Source organism: Brachycentrus maculatus, unplaced genomic scaffold, assembly GCF_059751285.1.
Source record: "Brachycentrus maculatus isolate JH-2025_06_01 unplaced genomic scaffold, ASM5975128v1 h1tg000098l, whole genome shotgun sequence".
NCBI lineage: Eukaryota > Metazoa > Arthropoda > Insecta > Trichoptera > Brachycentridae > Brachycentrus > Brachycentrus maculatus.
Window position 1 is genome coordinate 70,549 of NW_028280852.1, and position 24,906 is coordinate 95,454.

General features: G+C 30.5%; 1 protein-coding gene and 2 non-coding genes across 3 annotated transcripts in view; 1 reads left to right on the forward strand and 2 right to left on the reverse strand.

Annotated features, from left to right (window-relative positions):
* Positions 1–7,676: 7,676 nt before the first annotated feature.
* LOC148310367 (5S ribosomal RNA) lies at positions 7,677–7,795 on the forward strand. The gene has a single exon (XR_015837411.1). It is a non-coding gene; the product is annotated as a 5S ribosomal RNA (ribosomal RNA).
* A 1,493-nt stretch (positions 7,796–9,288) lies between these two features.
* LOC148310368 (papilin-like) overlaps positions 9,289–24,906 on the reverse strand; it is a 173,995-nt gene continuing 158,377 nt past the window's right edge. The window contains exons 5-8 of the mRNA XM_088258561.1: positions 16,592–16,772; positions 12,999–13,101; positions 11,420–11,550; positions 9,289–9,462 (exon numbers count right to left, since the gene is read on the reverse strand). Coding sequence (XP_088114687.1) covers positions 9,289–9,462; positions 11,420–11,550; positions 12,999–13,101; positions 16,592–16,772 — 589 coding nt within the window. The remainder of the gene's footprint in view (positions 9,463–11,419; positions 11,551–12,998; positions 13,102–16,591; positions 16,773–24,906) is intronic.
* Positions 11,040–11,111, reverse strand: TRNAP-AGG (transfer RNA proline (anticodon AGG)). Its single transcript has one exon. It is a non-coding gene; the product is annotated as a tRNA-Pro (tRNA).

A 24,906-nucleotide genomic window follows, 5' to 3' on the forward strand; every position in this document is an offset into this window, starting at 1 on the left:
TTATAAGTTAACCAAAATGATTATTTGGTTTACTGATTCGGCATTAACATTGTGGAATCACATGTTGACGGTTTTACATTTCACCTGTAGATCAAAACATCTGTAGTTTTCGAAACTAGCCGTGTGTAATAAAATAAAACTCATTAAGTAGTATTAAACAAGTGTTTATTTTTTGTAAGTAATTATTGTTATAGTATTTTAATAGTATTCTTATAGTGTTTTTATTTTATGTTTGAAGTATCATGTTATTTCACAAGTGGAATTGCATTGAATATGTGGAATAAATTTCATTAAATTTGAGAAATAATAAATTAATAATATAGTCAAATATTTTTGATGGTTTAGACTTCTAGAACGAATAGTAAGGAAAGAACTGTAAAACAAATGTTTGAGGCGAATGTACTTGGAAAAAGGAGCAGAGGAAGACCGAGGAAAACTTGTCATGATCAGGTATGTCAAATACTTGAAAGTGGTCAGGTATGTATGTATGTATGAGGAGATGCATGAAAGTGAAAGATGCAAAAAATCTTTGAAAAGATAGCGTGGTGTGGCATTTTATTCTCTCTGCCTACCCCTGGGGGAAGCGGCGTATTGATTAGTTAGTTATATGATAATAAATTAAAATATGCAAAAAGTGTATAAATTGAAGTAAAATACGCATTTTCACTGTAATATTTTTTTAATATAATTTATCAATTATTATTTTTAATATACAATAATTTATCAACAATTATTATTTTCAATATAATTTATTCAATATGAAGCGGAGGGCTGATCACCTTTCCTTCATGCGTTAACGATCAAGATAACACTGCTTATATGTGATCCAGTGCCCTATGCACCATTGGGGTGTGGATAAGGGATTGAGGAAGAAGAAAAAAAGGAAATACGCATATTTATAGATGTTCAAAATATTCAGGGAGGCCTAGTATATGTTTTAGGTACCAGGGTTTCAGAAAGTAAAAGGTTTTCGTTACGTGTTTCGGGAATCAAATGTACGAGTAGTGAGCTTAGTTCAATGGGCTGAGTTTATCTCTATTCCTTCTGATTGGATGAGCTCCGCTACAATAAAGTGGCGCCATTACTTACCACCCTGTACATTTGTAGATTTAAACACGTTCTTTTGAACAGTGTTTTGCGGAAAAGGAACTAGGACATATTTTTTAGACAAGTGAAGTATGTCCATAGAAAAATCTTTGTCGTAGTAATAGCTATTTAGTAACTAATATGGTGTCGATATGGAATGTGGCTATATATGTAGCTGCTTTCCATATCGCCACCTAAACCTCCTAAAATCATCCACCGAACTTGGAAATTTTGACAAGACGATGTTTTCGAATACACATGTGTTATTATACGTCTATCTACATATATTCTTTCTATTATTATTCATTATTCTTTACAGTAAATGTATCTATTTTTCAATAAAATGTAAATGTTCGTTTACTCAAAATATTAAATCTCCTAAAGTTATTCACCGATTACCATAAAATTTTTACAAGACGTTACAATCGAAAAAAGTGACTAAGTGACTGAAAGTTAAAAAAGATGTTTTTCTTTTGAAAGTTAAAAAACAGTGTTTCTCCGCAAACAGCTACATCTATTGAACGTAAAAGCTACACACGCACAATAAATATTGTTTATGGTGGACAGCGTGCTTCTTGACAGATGCTATGACCAAAATATTTTCGATTGCATTGTTGTGTCATTTATTTTTAAGGTTTTTTAATTAATTTATCAAGCACTGTGGTATTAAACATATTAGAAATTTATGCTTAATGTTTTCTTTCTTTTCTATTTAACCGCACTGAGTAGCAGCAACGTATGTACAGCCAGTTTTCTATATAAAATATACATAAAAATATCGTATATTTTATATAGAAAACATATAGACTAGACTATTTTTGGAAGCTTTGTTTCCATCTTCAGGCCTAAATGTGACCTGAAGATTGAAGCATAGCTTACGAAACTAGTCATTATAAAATAAACTCAAGTGGTAAAAACACAAATGTTTTTCTTGTGCATGTCTTACTACAATGTGAATGCCGAAAAAATGAATAAAATCTCTATATTTTAATTAAAGCTAATCCGATTCAATTTCTATAAAAAGAGACAAACTTTAGTAGGTACGTATAAAGGAAGAGAATATGAATTGAATATTTAGTATCCATTAGTGACATTTTTTTCTTGAGTTTGCGTCTAAGTCTAAAAAATGATCACTTAACAGTTTTCACAATGCGATTTGTTTAAAAAAAAAAACTTTTTTTGGATTTTTTCGTTAGCGTGTTCTCGCAATACATCGTTTGATATCTGGAATGGTTGGTTCGAACTTTCAACGGTCAGAATATCACCAAATGGCCTGTTACACACTTTCGTACATATGTATGTACACACATTCAGCTAAATCGAGAAAAAACATACACTAACTTTTACTCTCTCGCTTTTTATGGCCTGTTTATGTAGTTTATCTTCTCAATAATTTGAGTTTTCTTACATTTTTACTTTCGTTTTTTTTCTATAAATAAATTAAAAGCTATGTTGAAAAAAAGAAAAGCAAAGCTTAGTCTAAAATAAAGTTGAAAAGCTAAAAATATTGATTTTAATCTAATAATATATTAAAATGCAATTCCATCACGAAGTGTCAGTGGATAATATAAATCTATTAAAAAGCTTAGACTGTTTATTGAAGATAAAGATAAATGCTCCTTTTTCTTGTAGGCGTATCACTCATGAAGTGCATGCTTGATAACTTTTTACTTTTTCATCTTTTTTTATGTTTTTTTTTATGTTTTTTTTGTTTTCTGAAAGTCAAGTATTTTGTATTTTTTGTATTTTAAATTAACACTTTTATTCTAGTTCTTCTTTTTATATCTATTGTGTGTCCTTTACTATAATCTCGATTTTATTGTTTACCCACACACAAGCCATGCCTTTGTGGGATCTTTTTTTATATTTATATTTTATTCATATTTTTTTGTGTTTGAATTTATGTCATGTCTGTATAATGCAAAAGAATTTTAAAAAAAGGAAAAAAAAGAAAAAAAAAATTAAGTAAATAAATTAATTTCGGAATTACATTTTTTGTTTAAAATGTTTACGTAGGTACTTATACACGCCCAAAAATGCTGTGAACACAATAATCCGGTCAAATTATAAGCTGGATTAAAATTGAAAATCATGTATTCAGACGTCTTTCATTATTTATGTATTAATTTTAAATCAAACACAGATTTTTTGAGTCTACCAAGTTGTATTTTATTAACAAAAACACATAAAAAATTATATTGTGACAATTGTTTCGCCTTGTTAGGGCATTATCAAACGAATGTCGAATGTCTTTCATTATGTAAAATAATCCAGTTATGAAATTGCATACATCTGCATATAAGGGTCACTGCCAAATAAACAACAGTATTCATGACATATGTATATGTGAAATTATTTAATCGCTTTTTACCATTGCTAATTTAACTATTTTTATATTTTAATGAACAAGCTGTATATTCCCAAAAAAATAGGAAAAAAAAACAAACAAAAAAAAGTGATTGTTACACGTGTGTAGTTAGTGATCACTTTACCAATCTATGATAGGTCATAAGCCTTGTAAATACCCTGACTTTAAATGACAGGCACCGTGGCGTAGTTGGGTAGACGCTCGACTTCAAAACTGGTGTCGCTGGTTCGATTCCCGCCAATTGCAAAATGAATTCAAGTAAGATTTATTATTAATTGGTCTGGTTGTTTGTGATGTATTTTTCACATTTACCTTCCCTATCCTGACTATCCTACCTGCAGACAAGCATCTAAAATAAAAGCTTTGCGGGTTATTCTTTTAAATAATAAATAAATAAAAAATTATATTCTTCTTCATCTATGTTGAGATGACAAAATGCTAATTGTACCTCACTGTGGGATGGATTTAGGCGGCAGAGCTACCACCGAGTTCGTAATTGGTTTCTCCTGCAGCACGGGGAATGTTTGTGACGTTTGCTTATTGCTTCTGCAAAGGGTGCAATGACATACTTTGGAGCCGTTCAAAAGCATTCAATATTACCAGGGGTATTACGAGTTATCCATTGAACTGTGTCTGGTTGTGGTCCCGTGGTTAGTGTCGAGGGCTCATAAGTCAGAGTTTCTCGGTTCGAATCCACTCTACCACAATTTGATACCTATTTTAAATAATAAGCCGTTTAGTCTCACAGAAATAGTATGAAATTGAAATATTTGAGTAAATAATAAAAACACAAATATTTATCTTTAAAAAAAAAAAAACACTTGGCCTTACGTTCAACTATTGTTTTCTCCCGTAAATTATTACTCCACATATTTAATTATTTATTTATTTATTGGAAATCCAACAGAATATTTACTCAAATTTAAAAAAAAATCTAAGCAGCTCTTTATTAAAAATAGGTATCAAATTTTGGTAGAGTGGGTTCGAACCGAGAAACTCTGACTCAAGAGTCCGCGACACTAGCCGAGGGACCATAACCCGATATATATATATGTGTATATATATATATATATATATATATATATATATATATATATATATATATATATATATATATATATATATATATATATATATATATATATATATATATATATATATATATATATATATATATATATATATATATATATATATATATATATATATATATATATATATATATATATATATATATATATATATATATATATATATATATATATATATATATATATATATATATATATATATATATATATATATATATATATATACATATATATATATATAGATACAAATGTGTGAAGGTACCTACCCATATTTTATTTAATATACCTATAAGAAAATATATTAATATCTGACACTTGTTAGAAATTGAACGATCCTTTATCACACAGAGAATTGAAATTAAATATACTTTTATAAAATTAAGCAATTATTTTTACGGGATGTAATTTAAGTAATTTGTTTGATAGACCCTGGAGTGCGGTGAATTATCCAGGAGGAACCCCCTCGTAGAGACAATGGGCGATCATACTGAGCAAGTAAGAAATAAATACAGGTACTTCTACACGCTGTGCTCTATGTACTTCATACCTCGAAAATACCTGTCGTAGACGTGATCGTTAGTAACGGAATAGGTTTAGCGAACGCAGAGCTTCTACAACTGTGGTCCGACAAAAGTGTTACAATTTTATAAAGGTGTCTTAAGCTTGATATGAAACATTGATCATTCTTCTTTATAGCGTAGTGTGGTGTTCTTTTCTTTCTGCCTACCTCTAGGGGTAAAGCGACGTGATGGCGTTGACATACTCGTACTAATAGAACTTCTTAAAAATGACACGCACAGAAGCTCAAATTTTAGGTTATTGAATTTCAGACGAAATTAAAGTTAATATCTGAAAATGCAAAAAATCGTTGTTATATAAATTTTTTGCAAACGCAATAGGATTTTTAGATCATAGATCATAAGATCTATGATTAGAATCATAAGATCTATTTTTTAAAGGTGTTTTAACTTGATATGAAAAATGTATAATTTTTCTCTTTTCTATGAAAGAAGATGCGTCCCAGGGCTTACGACCTGGCTTACATGTATTTATACATACATATGTATAAATATATATATATATATATATATATATATATATATATATATATATATATATATATATATATATATATATATATATATATATATATATATATATATATATATATATATATATATATATATATATATATATATATATATATATATATATATATATATATATATATATATATATATATATATATATATATATATATATATATATATATATATATATATATATATATATATATATATATATATATATATATATATATATATATATATATATATATATATATATATATATATATATTTACAAAGTTTTCAAGAATATTGATGTTCCATAATGGGCAGTATGGTAAAAATGATATTACACTTAAACCAGCCTATGACGGCTTGTAAGCCTTGTAAATACTTAGACTGCCTCATTCTTCTTCATGTATGTTGAAACATTAAAAAATGCTTACAATACTAAATGTGTTAAATATTAACTGTTATCAATATCTTCGTAAAATGTGTTAAATATAATATTATAATTTTAAAATAATTAACTGTTTTCATTAAAAAAAGTTTTTTTTTAACCACTTTTTTTCTCCAACCGGTATCATCAGGGTTAAACATCAACAGTACAAGTTCAACTCTGATGATGACAAGGTTCTTGCTTTACCGGTTGGAGAAAAAATGTACTAATAAAAAAATGGTTAAAAACAAAGTTGTTTTATTTTATAATTTTTTAATATCATTGATATTATAAAGTTTGAGGAACGCCACCGTAAGGTAAGATAAGCGACTCGAGATGAGCACTTATTTATGTGACAATCTTCCTTACTTAACTCCCTCTCTAAAATTCTACTGCTTTTAAGGCGTAAATACAAATAAATATACACGTCATTGTTATTTAGTTCATTGAATCTTATTCCTGAAGTGAAACACGAAACCGCGTGTCTGCTAATGAGTTACATTGTTTACAAATTTTCTTGTTTACGAATTAAGTTACAAATTTTCTTGTTTACGAATTAAGGTACACGAGCTATTCACAAGTAAGCCGCCATTTTTCTTTTCCCAGCTCTTAGTACCTACGATTCCACCCTCATATTCTTTCCAATATATCAGAAATGTTCTTTATCTTGCGCTCCTTCACTAACGTTATCGTATTATCTATTTATTCACAAACATATCGCTCACTCCTTTTAAGAACGTTATAAATCAAAAAAGATTTTTCAGGAGAACGTTTTTTTAAGTTTAAAAATATAATACAATGTATTAAAAATAAATATCAAGCTACTTATTGAACTTTTTACTGTGCAACAGATCTTTTTAGGTAAAACCTAAAAGTTTTTTCTCCATTTGAAAAAAATTAAACAATACATTTTCTTCAAAATGCAAAAACAACACATTCTGCTCTGTAGCGGGTAAATATTAAACTGAAAATATGCCGCTTTTGCTTGGGATATAGTGCATTTTCTGAGCATTACGAAAATATGCACAACTGAAAATTGACGATTTTTGATTTATGACGTTCTTGAAAGGAGTGAGCGATATGTGGGTCTTCTCACCGAAATTTTATTCTGCTGAGGGCACTTTTTAAATTGTTTGGTACTACCACCTAGGTAGGGGTAGGCAGAGAGGATGGAACGCCTCACTCTTCTGTCCTGACATACACTCCTCGCTTCCTTCACATCCTTACATCTAGTTACGCAGATTAATTTTGACACCACCAGATTTTAGGTTCTGATTGATCTGATTGTGCCAAGTCTTTTTTCGGCCGTCCTCGTTCTGTTGTCCCGCTCACATTCGCCACGTTTACTTTCTTGGTAACTCTATCGTTATCCATTCGCTCCACGTGTTCATACCACCTTACAGGACTCTTCTTAAACTTTTCAATTATCCCTAGAAGCCTTACATTCCTTTCTTATATCTTCTTTTTAGGTAATGAAGACATTTGTTATTTATAAACCTATCATGAGTCATGCAGTCATGTATGACGTGGCCGAATTTAGTGATCTGTTTCAAATCTGTCCACCACCGTTTAAATAATCCTAACAAAAATGTTGATATATGTTACACCATTTTCAAAAGCCCGTTGCCAACGACCATATCATGTTGAATGCACCGGTTCTCGTCCGATCACCGAAGTTAAGCAACATTGGGCGCGGTCAGTACTTGGATGGGTGACCGCTTGGGAACACCGCGTGCCGTTGGCCTCAAAACTTTTTTTGAATTACCTAACGTCGAAATGACTCTGAAATCTAGCTACGGCTTATACAACACCGTTTATCATGTCCCTACTCAGGCTTCAACTTTATAAGTTTCATAGCCTATGCCTACTTGTGAGTGGATTTACTCTTTATGTTTAAAGTTACTATAATTTCATGTAATTCATGAGTGAAAATTCTAGGCAAAAACACTCGCAAAGTATTTTTGTAAAAAATATAAATGAAAATATATTTCTTTATTATAATAAAAAATGTACGTGTTATTGCACAATGCAATTGTCATTTGTATGAGTTGGACGTTATAATTAAGTTACACGGGATTTTTATTTAAACTTTGTAATCTAAAAGTATTAACAATCTCTCCATTGTGGAGCCATGTTGTCGACTTTAAAAATATGAAGTAGCTAAGTTGAAAATCATGTTCGACTCCTTCGTTAGTAAAGTCGTGAAGGATATTATACTTGTATTACACTCTCCTGTTATCCTAGGGAGTATTTTATTACAAGAACCCTCGATAATTCTACAATGGAGATAACGAGGATTACAGCATCTGACGATCTGACCCTACTCCTGGGTGGTTCTTAGAGAAGCATGTTACATAATACCTTCATAAATTATTTTAGTACCAACATTTTGAGTGTGTCAAATACTTGTTCATAAAATCTGGTTTATCTCCAATTGCAGGAGTTATTTTCATATTATTTTTTTGACATCTCATCAGCGATGAAGAAGAAGAACATGGAAGTCTGGGCATTTACGGGGCTGACGACCGTCATTTGCTGGTTTAAGTGATCACTTAACGCACGTGTAACATTCACCAATTCTACCCATTATTGACAACCACACTACACAAAACGACTTCTTTAAAAAATATCGCCGTTGAAATGCGGTCCCTCAGACGAATATGTGGGATATCGTTGTTTGACCGGAATTAAAAATGAAGATAGAAAGGAATATAAGGCTGAACTACGGATAGTTAAAAAGATTAATAAAATTTCTTTGACTTTGTATGGACATGTGGAGCGAATGGATATCATATGATTCTCAAGTCACTTCATGTGTGAGTTTGCGACAGTATCTAGAGTTGATTTGAGTAAGCTTTTATTTAGCAGGGACTCTTATTTGTATGGAACGAAACACACCCAAAATATATGCAACCAGACACACTGAAAATGTTGTGAAAAATCATAGAAAATTTAAATACATATGGAAATATGTTATATGAAATCGTAGAAAATTGTGTGTGCATATTAAAGAATTCAATCTATGTTCCACATTGTAAAAAAATCATAGATCATTTAAATACATATAGAAATATATGAAACCGTTGACAATTGATTTTTTGAGATTTTCAATTTATGTTCCAGATTGTAAAAAAATTATAGATCATTTCAATACGTACAGAAATAAATGAGACCATAGACAATTTTGTGTGCATATAAGAGAATTGAATCTATGTTCCAGATTACAGTATCGCAACATTACCGAGCTGTGAAATTGACGCCGCTGGTTGTGCAATAAAGCGCAATCGAGATGCAGACAGTTTGCACCTTGTATGTGAGAAATGGGCCATAATTCGACTCCCTGCGGGACTCCCATGGATCCGCCGAGCGCCCAACAATGGGCGCTCTGTTTGAGGTAAACGGTTCGACGCTCTGCACCCGCCATTATGTGATAGTACAGGCCATTATGACGAATTATAATGTAGGTACGAAGAAGATACTGCAAGCGGAATGTAATAAGTTGGTGCTTACCTATTGTAATTTACTTTATAATGCAGTTTTGGATTTACTTTTTAATGGAACCCCGGAAATCTGAACTAATTGGGGCTGTGGCCTGTTCGGATTAGACAAGAAATTTGTATTTTGACCAGTCAAAGATGAAGAAGAGTATGGATGTCTAGGCATTTACGGGGCTGACGACCGTCATAGGCAAGTTTAAGTGATCACTTTACACACGTGTAACATTCACTAATTCTACCCATTATTGACAACCACACTACTCAAATTCTTGGAAGTTCTATATATATATGAACAAATTTAGAAACCCTATTCTTGAATCACTAGAACAATCTCACCAATAGATGTCTCTAGTGAAGTTCTAGTGATTCAAGAACAAGGTTTCTAAATTGGTTCATATATATAGAACTTCCAAGAAGTTGAGTAGTGTGGTTGTCAATAATGGGTAGAATTGGTGAATGTTACACGTGTGTAAAGTGATGACTTAAACCAGCCTATGACGGTCGTCAGCCCCGTAAATGCCCAGACTTCCATACTCTTCTTCATCTTTGATGAGATGTCAAAAATAATATCTAATTAAACATACTCAACCTATAAAGGATTGTGTAAGAGTCATTTTCTATTTATAACAGCCGATATAATCAATATTTTCAATCATCATTTTCATTTGCAAAATTCGCGTTCGTAAAAACGTTGTTTTCGTAAGTTGGTAACGAATGACGTCACAGAAACGAATCCACAATACTACTATTACAGCTCTATAAAGCGTATCTGCTGAAAAGGGATAAGCCCCATAACACATCCGATGACGTAAAATTTGATTACGTATGGCGGTGTCCGTTTTTCGTTTTATTGAAATATTTAAAGCTTAAACTTTCCTCTCTACAGATTTCAATAAGAATGTTACCGATAATCTTGTGATTTTTCATATTAATTTATTAGCTAATAAACCATGTAGGTTTATTCATCGTTGGTTCATGAGAAAAATCTATTGATTTTCCGTATAAATTAATTAAAAAAAACTACAGGATTTTATTTTCTTAGATTGTTAGGTACTCACTATATCATATTATATTATAATATCGTGTTCGGAATACTAGTATAAGCAATTATGCCTCGAGGCTTTTATCATCACTGCATACCTCTTCGGGTGATACGATAGTGATAATACGCCATTGTTAGCGTTAAATTGTATGCCTGTTATAACGACTATAAGAAATTTATACTTCTAGCAAGGCGAGAATCATCGTTAGGTTGTTAGACATGATATGAGAGGTTCGGTACGTTACTTTGGTATTGCTAACAATTTAACAATCATTACTTGCTTGACCTGAGGCAATGCAGCAAAAACGACTCCTACGCGCAGAAATAATCTAATCAAATTCAAGATCAAAACACAACTATACTAAGGAATAAACAATTTATAGTAATGTTCATCATTATCCTAAACATGTGGACTTTGTAGTAAAAAATAAAAATTTAAAAAAATATTTGGGCTCGTCCGGGATTTGAACCCGGGACCTCTCGCACCCTAAGCGAAAATCATACCCCTAGACCAACGAGCCGGTGCTAGTGCTGGCCGCTATAATAATATAAAACCGTACTGCCGTTTTAAACCGATAGTAGAATATTTTTGCTCGCAACCATAGGTGGCGCTTTTTACAACATTCAAAATATAATTTTTAATATATTAAGCAACAGCAAAAAAATACACACACACGATTATTTTGTAAACCCTGTTTTATTATTTTACACATTAAAAAATACTATTATACAAATATCAGGAATAAAAATAAACATTTATTCTAGTGAAAGAGACATCTATCGATAAAAGCATACACCAAGTTATAAAATATTTATCATAGAAACTTACCTTGCATTGTCCCTGCACACAGATGGCTCTAAAGCCCGGTTTGTCGCAAATCGTTCCATCGATAGCCTGAGCTAGCGTAGCATAAAAAGCTCGGCCAATCGGTCGACAGTTGAGAAGACATGGGTTCTTTTCTGAAAATAATTAAAATACAATATTAACCTATTAAGTAATATCATTTTTATTTACTTGTTACAAAAGAAATGGTATAGTAGGGTTGTGCTAGCTGAAATGATGATATATTTGCGCACTTCACAAATGCGCACAAAAATTATCGCTGTGCAAGTGACTAGCAAGTGATTTTTGTGTGATAAAAAATAACAGCACAAAATTGAAATTAAGAATTTCCAAAAATGTATAGAAAACTGCAAAATAGAAACATGAAATTCACTATATGTTTTTATTTTTTTTAGATAATTAAAAGACTATATAAAATTGGACACCTCCGTAGTGTAATGGTCAGCACGCTCGGCTACCGTTCTGGAGGTCCCGGGTTCGATTCCCAGGAGAGGTATAATAAATATGAGTGATTTTTTCACTGTAATATTTATTCAATATTACCCTGGACTGGTACCTGAAGCGGAGGGCTGATCTTCATGTGTAAACGATCAGGATAACATTGCGTTTATATGACGCAGTGCCCTATGCACCATTGGGGTGCGGATAAGGGTTTATTATTATTATTATATAAAATTAGGAATTAAACTAATAAAGGCTGATTTTGTGACATTGATTTCTTTCGTGTCAATCATTTTTAATTCGCAACATTTTGAGTGTGCCCAATTACTTGTTCACAAATTTAAGTCTTCTCCATTCAAATGTTACTTTTGTTACATTTTTGGGCACCTCAATATAGATGAAGAAGAATATGGAAATCTGGGTATTTTCATAGCCTATGAGGGTCTCTGCTAAATAAAAGCTTTCTCAATCCAACATAGATGGCTGTTGTGAACTCAAAGTACTGCGTTATGAGATAATGAGTCAATGATATATTTAGGAGTTCCAAAAAATTTAGTAGTGTGGTTGTCAATTATGGGTAGAATTGGTGAATATTGTACGTGTGTACAAAGTGTGCAAAGTGTTCACTTGACTAGCCTATGACAGATCATAAGCCCTGTAAATACTCAGACTTCCATTCTGCTTTACCTTTGTTGAGGATTATTTTTTTTTTATCATTTTACAACATTTTGAGTGTGTCCAAATACGTGTTGAGTAGTATGGTTGTCAATAATGGGTAGAATTGGTGAATGTTACACGTGTGTAAAGTGATCACTTAAACCAGCCTATAACGGTTGTCAGCCTCGTAAATGCCCAGACTTCCATATTCTTCTTCATCTTTGATGAGATGTCAAAAAATAATATGTAATATTTTAGTTTATCAAGTTGGTTTATAAAGGAGCATTATCACACTATTTGCGCACACATTTTCTCAAGCCTAATAACTTTATGGCTTATAAATAGAATGGTTTATATCATTGGATAAATGCAGTGTTATCTTGATGGTAAATTGGGACAATAAAAACAGTTTTGAGTTATTTTCACCCACCCACTCCTAATGAAATATTTAGTGAAAGAATCTCACCATCGAGGTAGGGCTGCCACACAAAATAGCGCCCTCGAAAGGGCCTTTTGTTATACACCGTGCATTGTTCCGCTCTGAAGTCTTTATAGGGGCCGGGACATGACTGAAAATAAAACAAAATAATTATTAGACAAGTCCTTTTTTATTGTTTAAAAATACCGTTGTATATGTACATACTGATAGTTCCATTATCAAAAAGAAAATGAAGCATTCAACGAATTTGGTGAATTTTGGAAGGCTCATTAAAAAAACTTACTAACTATTACGCCACACCAATTTGTATTTGAAAACAATATTCGCCTCTTCCACATTCATGCATCTCTTTGATCTCATTTATACTGTGTTTGAAAGGGATGAAATATCTGATATTTCTCGATATAATATATTATAGATATTTATACATAATCTAATATAATATTAGTAAATGCATCCTATGTACGCATTAATGGATCCAACGAATTATGGATGATATATATGTAGCAATAACATGTAATTGTATATAATTAAAAAAATAACTAACAACTGCGTTGCTTCTCCACAAGGTTAGCCAGAGAGAATAGAACGCCACACCAATACCACACATCTTCCATATTCATACATTTCCTCATACATACCCGCCGATTATTCCGACTCCCGAACGACCTGATCACTTTCAAGAATACTCGATCATTTCTTCGGTCTACCTCTGCTTCTATTACCAACCACATTCGCCTCATAAATTTGTTTTACTGTTCTTGTGGAGGAAACCCCGATTTGTGGACAAGTATTTGGATATTCTCAAAATGATATAAAATTGAATGCCTTTCGGTAAAATATGTTTTCATCTGTGGAAAATTATTTCTTCTTCTTCTTCCTTCTCAGAGATCCTGGGATCTGTCCATTTCGTTATCCGTCTCTTGTGATGTGGACTGGCAGCTGTCACGCCATTGGTTTGGAGGTCTTCGAGGTGGTTTTCTTCTGTCTAGGTTCTCTTAAAGAGCAATTCAGGCCAGTCTATTTTCTTGCATTCTATTGACATGGGCTTCCAGAATCACCTTCGCTGTCTTTTCCAACTGACTATATCCTCTGTCCTACACATTTTTAAATTTCCATGTTCCTTAGTCAGTCCTTAATCTGGCAGTACACAACGGAGTCCTGGTTCCGATCCTAATGTATGGAAGTGAAACATGGAATATGTTGGCAAAAGAAGTATGAATGTAGACTGAATGCACTCGAAATGCGATCTCTCAGAAGAATGTGCGACAAAACGATGTATGATACATAAATATTCGAATAGTGAAATAAGGAAGGAATGCAAAGCTGAGACAAGCATTATCGATAAAATTAAGAAAGGTGTGTCGAGATGGTTTGGACATGTAGAACGAATGAGTGAGGAAAGAACGGTAAAACAAATTTATGATTCAAATGTAATTGAAAAAAGCAGCAGAGGAAGACCGAGAAAAACTTGGCACGATCAAGTATGCCAAATACTTGAAAGTGGTCAGGTTAGGAGTCGAAACAATCGGCGGGTATGTATGAGGAGACGCATGAACGTGGAAGAGGCGAAGAATGTTTGCAAAGACAGAGTGGTGTGGTGTTCTATTCTCTCTGCCTACCCCTGCGTGATGGTTAGTTAGTTAGTTAGTTAGTTAGTTTATTCGGACTCTTAACGTGTTTCCGGTTATGCATCTCAATATCCTCATTTCTGACCTTCTAAGAAAAGATTTGGGTCCTTATTAGCCATAAGTCAAATTGTATGATTATAGCTAGGTTCGAAGTTTTTTTGTATAATATATTATAATAACGTTTAAATTACCTACCGCCTCCGCCTCCGTAGTGTAATGGTCAGCATGCTCGGCTACCGTTCTAGAGGTCCCGGGTTCGATTCCCAGGGGGGTTTAATAAATATAAGTGATTTTTTCACTGTAATATTTATTCAATATTACACTGGACTGGTATCTGAAGTGGAGGGCTGATCACCTTTCCTTCATGTGTAAACGATCGAGATAACACTGCGTTTATATGAAGCAATGCCCTATGCACCATTGGGGTGCGGTAAGGGTTTTATAATATAGTAAAATTACCTGCCAATGACAAAATGCGAAGGTCATCATTAATAGGATAATGACCTTTATAGGTCGTTTTCGTGAAGCTTTGTGTGAGAAATACATTATTGGATCGAATTCTATTGAAACGTAAAAAGGGTGATCAGAAATTTGTCGATTTGAATTTAATAATAAAACACTAGTATTTAAAAGAACACTTTTTGAGTTAATTAATGAAAACACCACGTTTTATCATAAATTTTATATAAATTGTCAAAATCAAGATCGAAAGAAGGTTAACAAAAAAAAAAAATAAAACGATGTATGAATATATTCACAATATTTTAGGTGTGGCTAAATCCTTGTTCATAGGTCTGGGTTTTTAACTGTATATATAAAGTGTCTCTTAATAAGTTTTCTTTACTTTTAATATGTATATATGTAAATAATTAGCGAGTGTTTTTGCCTAGAATTTTCACTCATGAATTACTCATTAATTAAAGTAACTTTAAACGTAAAGAGTGAATCCACTCACCAGTAGACATAGGCTATGAAACTTAAAAAGTTAAACCCTGAGTAGGGTCATGATAATGCGGTGTTGCATAAGCCGTAGCTAGATTTCACAGTCAATTGGACGTTAGGTAATTAAGAACAAAAAAATAAAACACGACTAGTTTTGAGAATATTTGATGTTCTCACCTACAGGTGAAAATACAAAACTATTGATGAGAACTTCTGACCTGACCACTTTCAAGTATTTGAAAATCTTGATATCGCCAAATTTTCCTCGGTCTTCTTCTGTTTTTATTACCAACCTCATTCGTCTCATAAATTTGTTTAACTATTCTTTCTTCACTCATTCGATTCACATGCCCAGACCATCACAACACACTTTCCTTAATTTTTATCGACAATGCTTATCTCAGTCTTGCATTCATTGTTTATATCATCTTTCGAACATCTATCATAAAATATTTTAACGATAGTCATGAGGCGAACGTGTTTGGTAATAGAAGCAGAGCAAGACCGAGGAAAACTTGTCATGATCCAGTATTTTAACTCTTACCATTCTGTAGGCAAGACATTCTAGCCCGTATGATTCTAGTAGGCAGCTCCGTGGGCCACAATGTCTGGCCCGGCGCAGGTATAAGTTTCATCACTGATTTCTCTATCACCCAAGAATATTCTACCCAAAAATATTTCAGATAAATATAATTAATCTTAATTAACATGGTCATACGAATTGCTAGACAGAGTGTCCCTAAATTAAGGAACCAAAATATTTATTTTAATGCTAGAAAAACGTCGCATTTTTTATTAGAGTAGCTGAGCAGTTATGAGAAAAAATGGTCAGAGTGGAAAAGGTTAAATACTAGTGCGTGGTCACGTCAGGAGTCGAAAAAATCGACGGGTAGGAGATGCATAAATGTTGAACAGGCGAAAATTGTTTGCAAAGACAGACTGGTGTGGCTTTCTATTCTCTCTGCCTACCCCTACGGAGAAGTTGCGTGATGGTTGGTAAGTTAGTTAGTCATAGTAAAATGAAGAAGAAAGTTCTTGAATACTTACAAGAGTGTTGCATTCATGGTATCTCTTGTCCTGTCCAGGGCATCGCCAACTGACCCCATTACTAGTGACGATTGTATGCGACTTGTGACTGTAGTCTGGTCTCCCCTTCAGGGTATGCTGAGAAGGCTCTAGAACCTCGTTGGCGGAGCTCAGCTTTCGTCTTCTTCTTCCACTTCTAGCCCTGAAACAATTACATGAAATTAACTTACGCCCCAAAGAGATAGACAAAAATGTTATAAACAATTATATAACATAAAAATGCATTTAAAAAAAAACACAAAAGTAATAAAGTATATTATTTTATAACATCTCAACAAATATGAAGAAGAATATGGAAGTCGGGGCATTTACGGGGCTCTCGACCGTCATATAGGCTGGTTTAAGTGATCACTTTACACACGTGTAACATTCACCAATTCTACCCACGATTGACAACCACACTATTGAAATTCTTGGAAGATCTATATATACGATCCAATTTTGAAACATTGTTTTTGAATCACTTGAGACATTGGTGAGATGAAAAGAAGCTTTTTATTGAGCAGAAACTCTTTTTTTAACTGTTTGTTATATAATCTAATAATAAATAAATAACAAATATTATTAAAAAATAAAAAATAAATATAAAAATTGTATTAACATGTTAGTATTCGGCTCAACACAGGCCATGCCTAAAGCGCGGTAATACATATAGTAAATGTATATATGAAATAAATATGTATTTTTGAATGTAACTATGTATTATGACATAAATAAATAAATCAAATAAAATAAATATTTGTATGTGAGGTCCGAATTCTGGATTATAATCACATAAGTATGTACCTATATGAGAAACGCGAGAAAATATCATTTTCATTTTTGTTTTCTTAGCCTATAATTTGACCACTTAATTTATTAACAACATTTTGAGTGTGTCAAAATACTTATCCAAGTTATCCTTGCTCTTCCTCTGCTTCTATTATGTCTTCTAGATTGTAGAATGTTTGCAAAGACTGAGTGGTGTGGCGTTATTTTCTCTCAGTGATGGTTAGGTTAGTTAGGAATGCGAAATGAACTTATTCAAATGAATAAAACATTTTAAATTATTTTCATTTGCTTGGAGATTGGATTGTTTCGCTAATGTTTGCAGATTAAATTTGAGAGAAATGTGAGTTGATGTAATTGCCCCTTGAGATTCTTTATGGCTCACCATTAGTTTAAAATTGGACCACCGGGAGGGTGTGATTCTTAATTGTTAATTTAATGTATGTATGCATAACACTATAAAGAATTTCATTATTATTATTTCAATAAACTCCATAAAGGAATTAAAAAAATAGAAGATATAAAAATTCAAGAAAAAAATTAATGCCCATTACATATAAATCTTGAAAAAAAATATAAAAAAGACTATTATACCATTAATTTTATAAGACTTTAAACCATGAGTGTAAGTCCCTCTCCAAGCACAAGAGCTCAGTCTCTTTTTTGGAGAGGCACAGCGAATCTAAAACTAAAAGTTTGCCATATGTATAAATATTAGAAAATGTATTATGTTGTACTTAAAAATGTAACTATATTAAATAAATAAATTTTAAAAAAATATTATTTTTTGACATTCTCATTAAAGGTGAAGAAGAATATGGAAGTCTGGGGAAACTGGTCCTTATTCTAGATGTCAAAAAACAATGTGAAAAATAACTCCTAACATTTTGAGTGTGTCCAAATTATATGTTTACAAATCTGCAACATTTTGAGTGTGTCCAAATACTTGTTAATAAAATCTGGATTATCTCCAATTACAGGAGTTATTTTCATATTATTTTTTGACAAATAAGAGTTTCTGCTTAATTTTTATTAAGCAGAAAGAAGAGATGTAAAGAAGCTTTTTAGCTTCTTTACATCTCACCAATAGATGTCTCTAGTGAAGTTTTAGTGATTCATGAACAAGGTTTCTAAATTAGTTCATATATATATAGATTTTCCAAGAATTTGAGTAGTGTGGTTGTCAATAATGGGTAGAATTGGTGAATGTTACACGTGTGTAAAGTGATCACTTAAACCAGCCTATGACGGTCGTAAGCCCCGTAAATGCCCAGACTTCCATATTTTTCTTCATCTTTGATGAGATGTCAAAAAATAATTTACAAATCTGGATTATCTCCGATTATAGGAGTTATTTTTCATATTATTTTTTGACATCTGAATGAAGAAGAATATGGAAGTCTGGGCATTTACGGAGCTTACGACCGTTTTTTCACAAATCTGGATTATCTCCGATTGTAGGACTTATTTTACATATTATTTTATACATATAATTGGAGATAATCCAGATTTTTAACACGCATTTGGACACACTCAAAATGTTGAGAAAAAAAAGTCCAACATACCAGGAGTCTAAAGATCAGAGATATCGATTATACGTGATTCATTTCAATTTACGATATGACAATGGACGTGTTAATGAAGAGATAAATACAGGTTAATTCGCAGAATACGGTATTGATTTTGGACTAATTCCAGGAAATTGATGAAAGTTTAATAGCAGTAAGGAGAATTTGATGAAAGACCGTAAAAGCGGAACTTTGAAAGGGTAAGCAGGCCTGGACACACTTGTATACAGCAAATCCAAAAGTATTGTAACTTTAATATTTAATCTAAGGATTTAGCATTTAATTTGTAGAACTCCATTTTAATTTAAATATTAAGTATTAAAATCAGACACTGATTTCATGAGTCTACAAATTGTATTTTATTGTAAAAAACACATTAAAAAAATTTTTGGAGAATTTTTTGAAGAATGTTATGGCATTTTCAAACGAATGTCACATTAGTTTGAAAATGCCATAACAAGGCGAATCAATTGTGTCCATTTACATTTTTATGTGTTTTTAACTATTAAATACAATTTGAATATGTATAATATTACAAAATATAAAGTGTTTGAAAACTGAGCTTGGATTTTAAAAATATCAAAAAAAAATCTTTATAAAATTAATTAATAACATAATTAATTTATTACAATAATATTCAATTAATTATAAAAACATTGGATAAAGATATTTTGGACCAGTATTCGATAAGTCGCACTAAACGCAGTTAACATTTTTGTTACGTTATTGTTTTTTTCTTTTCTTTAAACACCGTTTTCATACGGACTAAAAATGGTTTTCTTCGAAATAAATACATGGTTTTGAAAATAAAGGCGTTGTTGAAAGGAGGGGAGTTAAAAACATATTTTCCTAAAGTAATATTTATTCTAAAAAAAAAAAATTCCAATATGCATTCTTAAAAAAAAATGGGCGTGGAAAGACGTGTCACCTCTTCCAAGTGACTCTAAAATATAGCTACGGCTTATGCAACACCGCTTATCATGACCCTACTCAGGCTTCAACGTCTTAAGTTTCATATAGCCTACTCGTGAGTGGATTTACTCTACATGTTTAAAGTTACTATAATTTCATGTAATTCATGAGTGAAAATTCTCGGCAAAAACACTCGCTTTCTGTCTTTGCGAATATCCCCTCAATCATTTAAATGGTGCACTGTACGCAGGAAATTACTTTTCGTCGCAACTGTATTGACGTAGAAATTAATTTTATATAAAAGATATTCGATTATGTAAGTGGGAAGGTTACTGTTGCCTTAGACTTTTGTTCAGGCCTATTGGCTTCAGGCAGTAGGGTCACGTTTATCTTGGATGAACAAACAATACCTTTGTTTGGAAAATATTTGATTTTACACAGACCTTACGTATTGAGGCCTAGGGCTGCTAAACAACCAATGTCAGCGAAAATTAATATTTCTAATTAATTAAATTATGTGTACACACACATACATACACACATATATATATTTATATACATATATATATATATATATATATATATATATATATATATATATATATATATATATATATATATATATATATATATATATATATATATATATATATATATATATATATATATATATATATATATATATATATATATATATATATATATATATATATATATATATATATATATATATATATATATATATATATATATATATATATATATATATATATATATATATATATATATATATATATATATATATATATATATATATATATATATATATATATATATATATATATATATATATATATATATATATATATATATATATATTTATTTATATTATATATATATATATATATATATATATATATATATATATATATATATATATATATATATATATATTTATTTATATTATATATATATATAAATATATATATATATAATATATATATATATATATATATATATATATATATATATATATATATATATATATATATATATATATATATATATATATATATATATATATATATATATATATATGTGTATATATATATTTTTTTTAAATATTTGTATCTATGCATGTATATACATGTATGTATTAACCTAGAGATGAATTTAATTTGGGCTTGTCGTGGGAATGAACACAATGCTGCACTAGTATATGAACATATTTTTTGTATGAGAACAGAAGTCTTCGATTAACTTCATGCTTAGCTCCAACGACAAGATACGTTTTTAAAATTGGCCAATATTTTAAATATATCCAAATTATTTGAAGAATTTTATTAATTAATTTAGCATTAACTTTGTGGATTTAAAAAAAAAATTACATTAATTAACTCATAAGTTATCTAATAAAAGTGATTTATTTTAATATTTAAATATATTTAAGAACACATATACTACATTATATAGATTATGTAGATTATATAGTCTCATTTTAATGATATATTATATTAAACCCGAGTTTCCGAATTCCCCTCCCATAATCTTCTTCGTCTCTGTGACACTTCTGTAATAAATCATGGGTAAATATTTATTTCTCTTGTATCAAAAGCTACAGTTCTCCAAATTAATTACGTACACAGGCAAAGGAATATATGTTATAATAATTAGTCAGTATTTAAGGATTAATTTGCTGAAAAAGCAATCTAGATAAGGATTATTATTTATGTCAAGATTGATCCTTTTTTATTGCCTTGAACCTTTTCCTTGCTGTCAAGTTAAATTTAGCTGATAACAGAGGCGGATTGGAACTGTATGTTCACTAAATCCTCCTCTTAACACGATTTGGAAATAAAACTATGCAAACGAATTTCGAAAAAAAACGAAAAAATCGAAAATTCACTAAAAATATGATAAAGTAATTTGGAATATTCGCAATTAGGTCATTTTTTTCCTCTCACAGAAATTTTATTTTTACATCTTAGAAAACATAGATGAAGACGAATATGGAAGTGTGGGTATTTTATGGTCAGCGAGCTCGCCTACCGTACCGGAGGTCCCGGGTTCGATTCCCAGGATTGGTTCAAATACATGTAAGTGATTTTTTCACTGTAATATTTTTTCAATATTACCCTGGACTGGTACCTGAAGCGGAGGGCTGATCACCTTTCCTTCATGTGTGAACGATCAAGATCAAGAACACTGCATTTTTATGATGCAGTGCCTTATGAACCATTGAGCTGCGGATAAGGGTTTGAAGTCATATTTGGCCAGTTGTTTTATTCAAAACATTTTGAGTGTGTCGAATTCGTAAACAAGGATTTGGACACACTCAAAATGTTGAGATTAATTCGCTCACTCCTTTTAACAACGTCATATTTAAAAACATTTGATTATTTGAAGAATATATTGCTATGTTAAAAATAAATAAATATCAAGCCATCTATTGCACTTTTTACTGTACAACACATCTTTTTAGGTAAAACCTGAAGGTTTTTTCTCCATTTGAAAAATATTTAGTATATTTAAAAAAATAATTAAACAATACCTTTTCTTCAAAATGCAAAATCTACACTTTCTGCCCTGTAGCGGGTAAATATTAAGATAAAAAAATACCGCTTTCGCTGGGATAAAGTGCATTTTTTGGGCACTCCGAAAAAATGCACAACCGAAAATTGACGATTTTTTATTATTTATGATGTTGTTGAAAAGAATGAGCGAATTGTCTTTGTACAGAACATGTAATGACTAATATTCCGTTGATGCCATCTCGATTATTATTTTCAAATAACTGGTTGATGTACAATTTTGACAGCCAAGAATTGATATTCATGTATTCATTAAGTTTAATCAGTGCTTAAATACCTGTCAAGTGATGGGAAATAACATACCATTAGCTGGTCAACAGCAGGCATCAGTTTGACAGTTGATTTTGAATGATATCATTATTTCACAAAAATTATTCATCTCATAAAATGGTACTTACTACATACACTCTTCAACTTGATAAAACAACATTCGAACTATCTATCCAATCGCACCGCTTTACGCAGGTGTAGGTGGAAATAATAGAACGCCACACCACTGTCTTTTTTTCTTGTTTTTTCTTTACTTATTTTTTTTGCATTGTGCAACAAAATATAAATACAAACACAAAAAATATAAATAAACAACTAAATATATGTATATATATATATATATATATATATATATATATATATATATATATATATATATATATATATATATATATATATATATATATATATATGTATATATAATATATATATATATATATATATATATATATATATATATATATATATATATATATATATATATATATATATATATATATATGTATATATATATATATATTTTTTTTATTATTTTTTTTTTTCACCTTTTTCACATTCATGCATCTCCTCATACATAACTACCGATTATTTCGGCTTCTGACGTGACCACTTTCAAGTAATTGACATACTTGATCATGACATGGATTTTTATTATTTTAAATGCTTTGCAAGCATTGTCAGATAAAGCATTTTAGAAGTGTGTGCTTTCAGTTTTCTTTCCTTATTATTTACATCAGACTGAGCCACAACAACGCATGATTGTGTTCATCTAGTGGTATGAAATACAATTCGTTCTGTTTGCAAAAATAATGTTAAAAAGAATAAATATTTGAATTAAAAAATATATATTTTCCAGACTCAAAAATGATATTGCAACTCCAAAATGTAATACAAAACAATTAAACAAAGTTCCAAATATTTGGGAATTAAATACTTCAATTAACTCCCTAAAGAAATAAAAAAATGGAAGATTTCAAAATTCTCATGAAAAAAAAAAAAATTTACTTAGTAAGTATGGTTTTTACCGAGTAAAATTTTAATTAAAAATGTATAGGTTTTACCAAAAAAGTGACTGCCGAATCAATTAATAAAAATAAAATAATGCCCATTACATTTAAGTCTAAAAATATATTTAAAAGAAAAGAAAAAGACCACTATACTATAATTCAAATAAAACAATAAACATTGAGTATAAGTCTCTCTCCAAGCACAATAGCTTAGTCTCTTTTTTGGAGGGGCACAGCAAAACTAAAATTATAAGATTGCCGTATGGATAAATCTATAGAAATTGTATCAAATTGCATTTTAAAAAATGTAACTAAATTAAATAAATTTAATACATGATATCAATGCAATTAAGTAAAATTTAACTAAAGTTCTACTTGGCAAATACCACTATTTCTTAAAATCTATTGTTACACATGTTTCCTGTAAAGTCCTGTAAATGTTAAAATGAGAGATGTTAAAATAAATGCAAAAATAGCTCTTCGAGATATGAACATGACATTAAAATACCAAAATGCAATACCAAACGATTCCAACAGAACTTTAAATATTTGGAAACTAAGTACTTCAACAACCTTCCTACAGACATAAAATATTGGAGACTTTAGAATACTAAAAAATTAATTAATTTTTGTTTTTAAATGTTTATCTAAGACAGAATAAAAATATGAAAAAAATATTAATACATAATTTCAATAAAAAATCATTTTAATACCAACAAACGTAACTAACAAGTGTAAGTCCCTCTCCAAGCACAAGAGCTCAGTCTCTTAATTGGAGAGATTAAGATTGTAAGTAGAAATGTTTAGAAAATGAATCAAAATTATGATTTTGTTTAACCATTTGAATTAAATAAAATTAATAAATAAATAATAAGCTCCTTAGTAGAGAAAACCTTGATTTGTTAACATGTTTTGGACACACTCAAAATATTCTTAACATTTTCATTTTTTTAAGAAGTTGTACTTTTTTCACGTATGGGTACGTACAGTACTCAATTTAAAAAAAAACAGGTGAAAAATTCTTCAAATAATGAATGGATTTAATAATTTACATAAAATGTGCGCACACTCGACACGCGCATGTAAATTCTACTCATTGTATTATTACTATTAACTATTATTACCACTTTTTTATTATGTTGTTAAAGTAACGCCTCCTT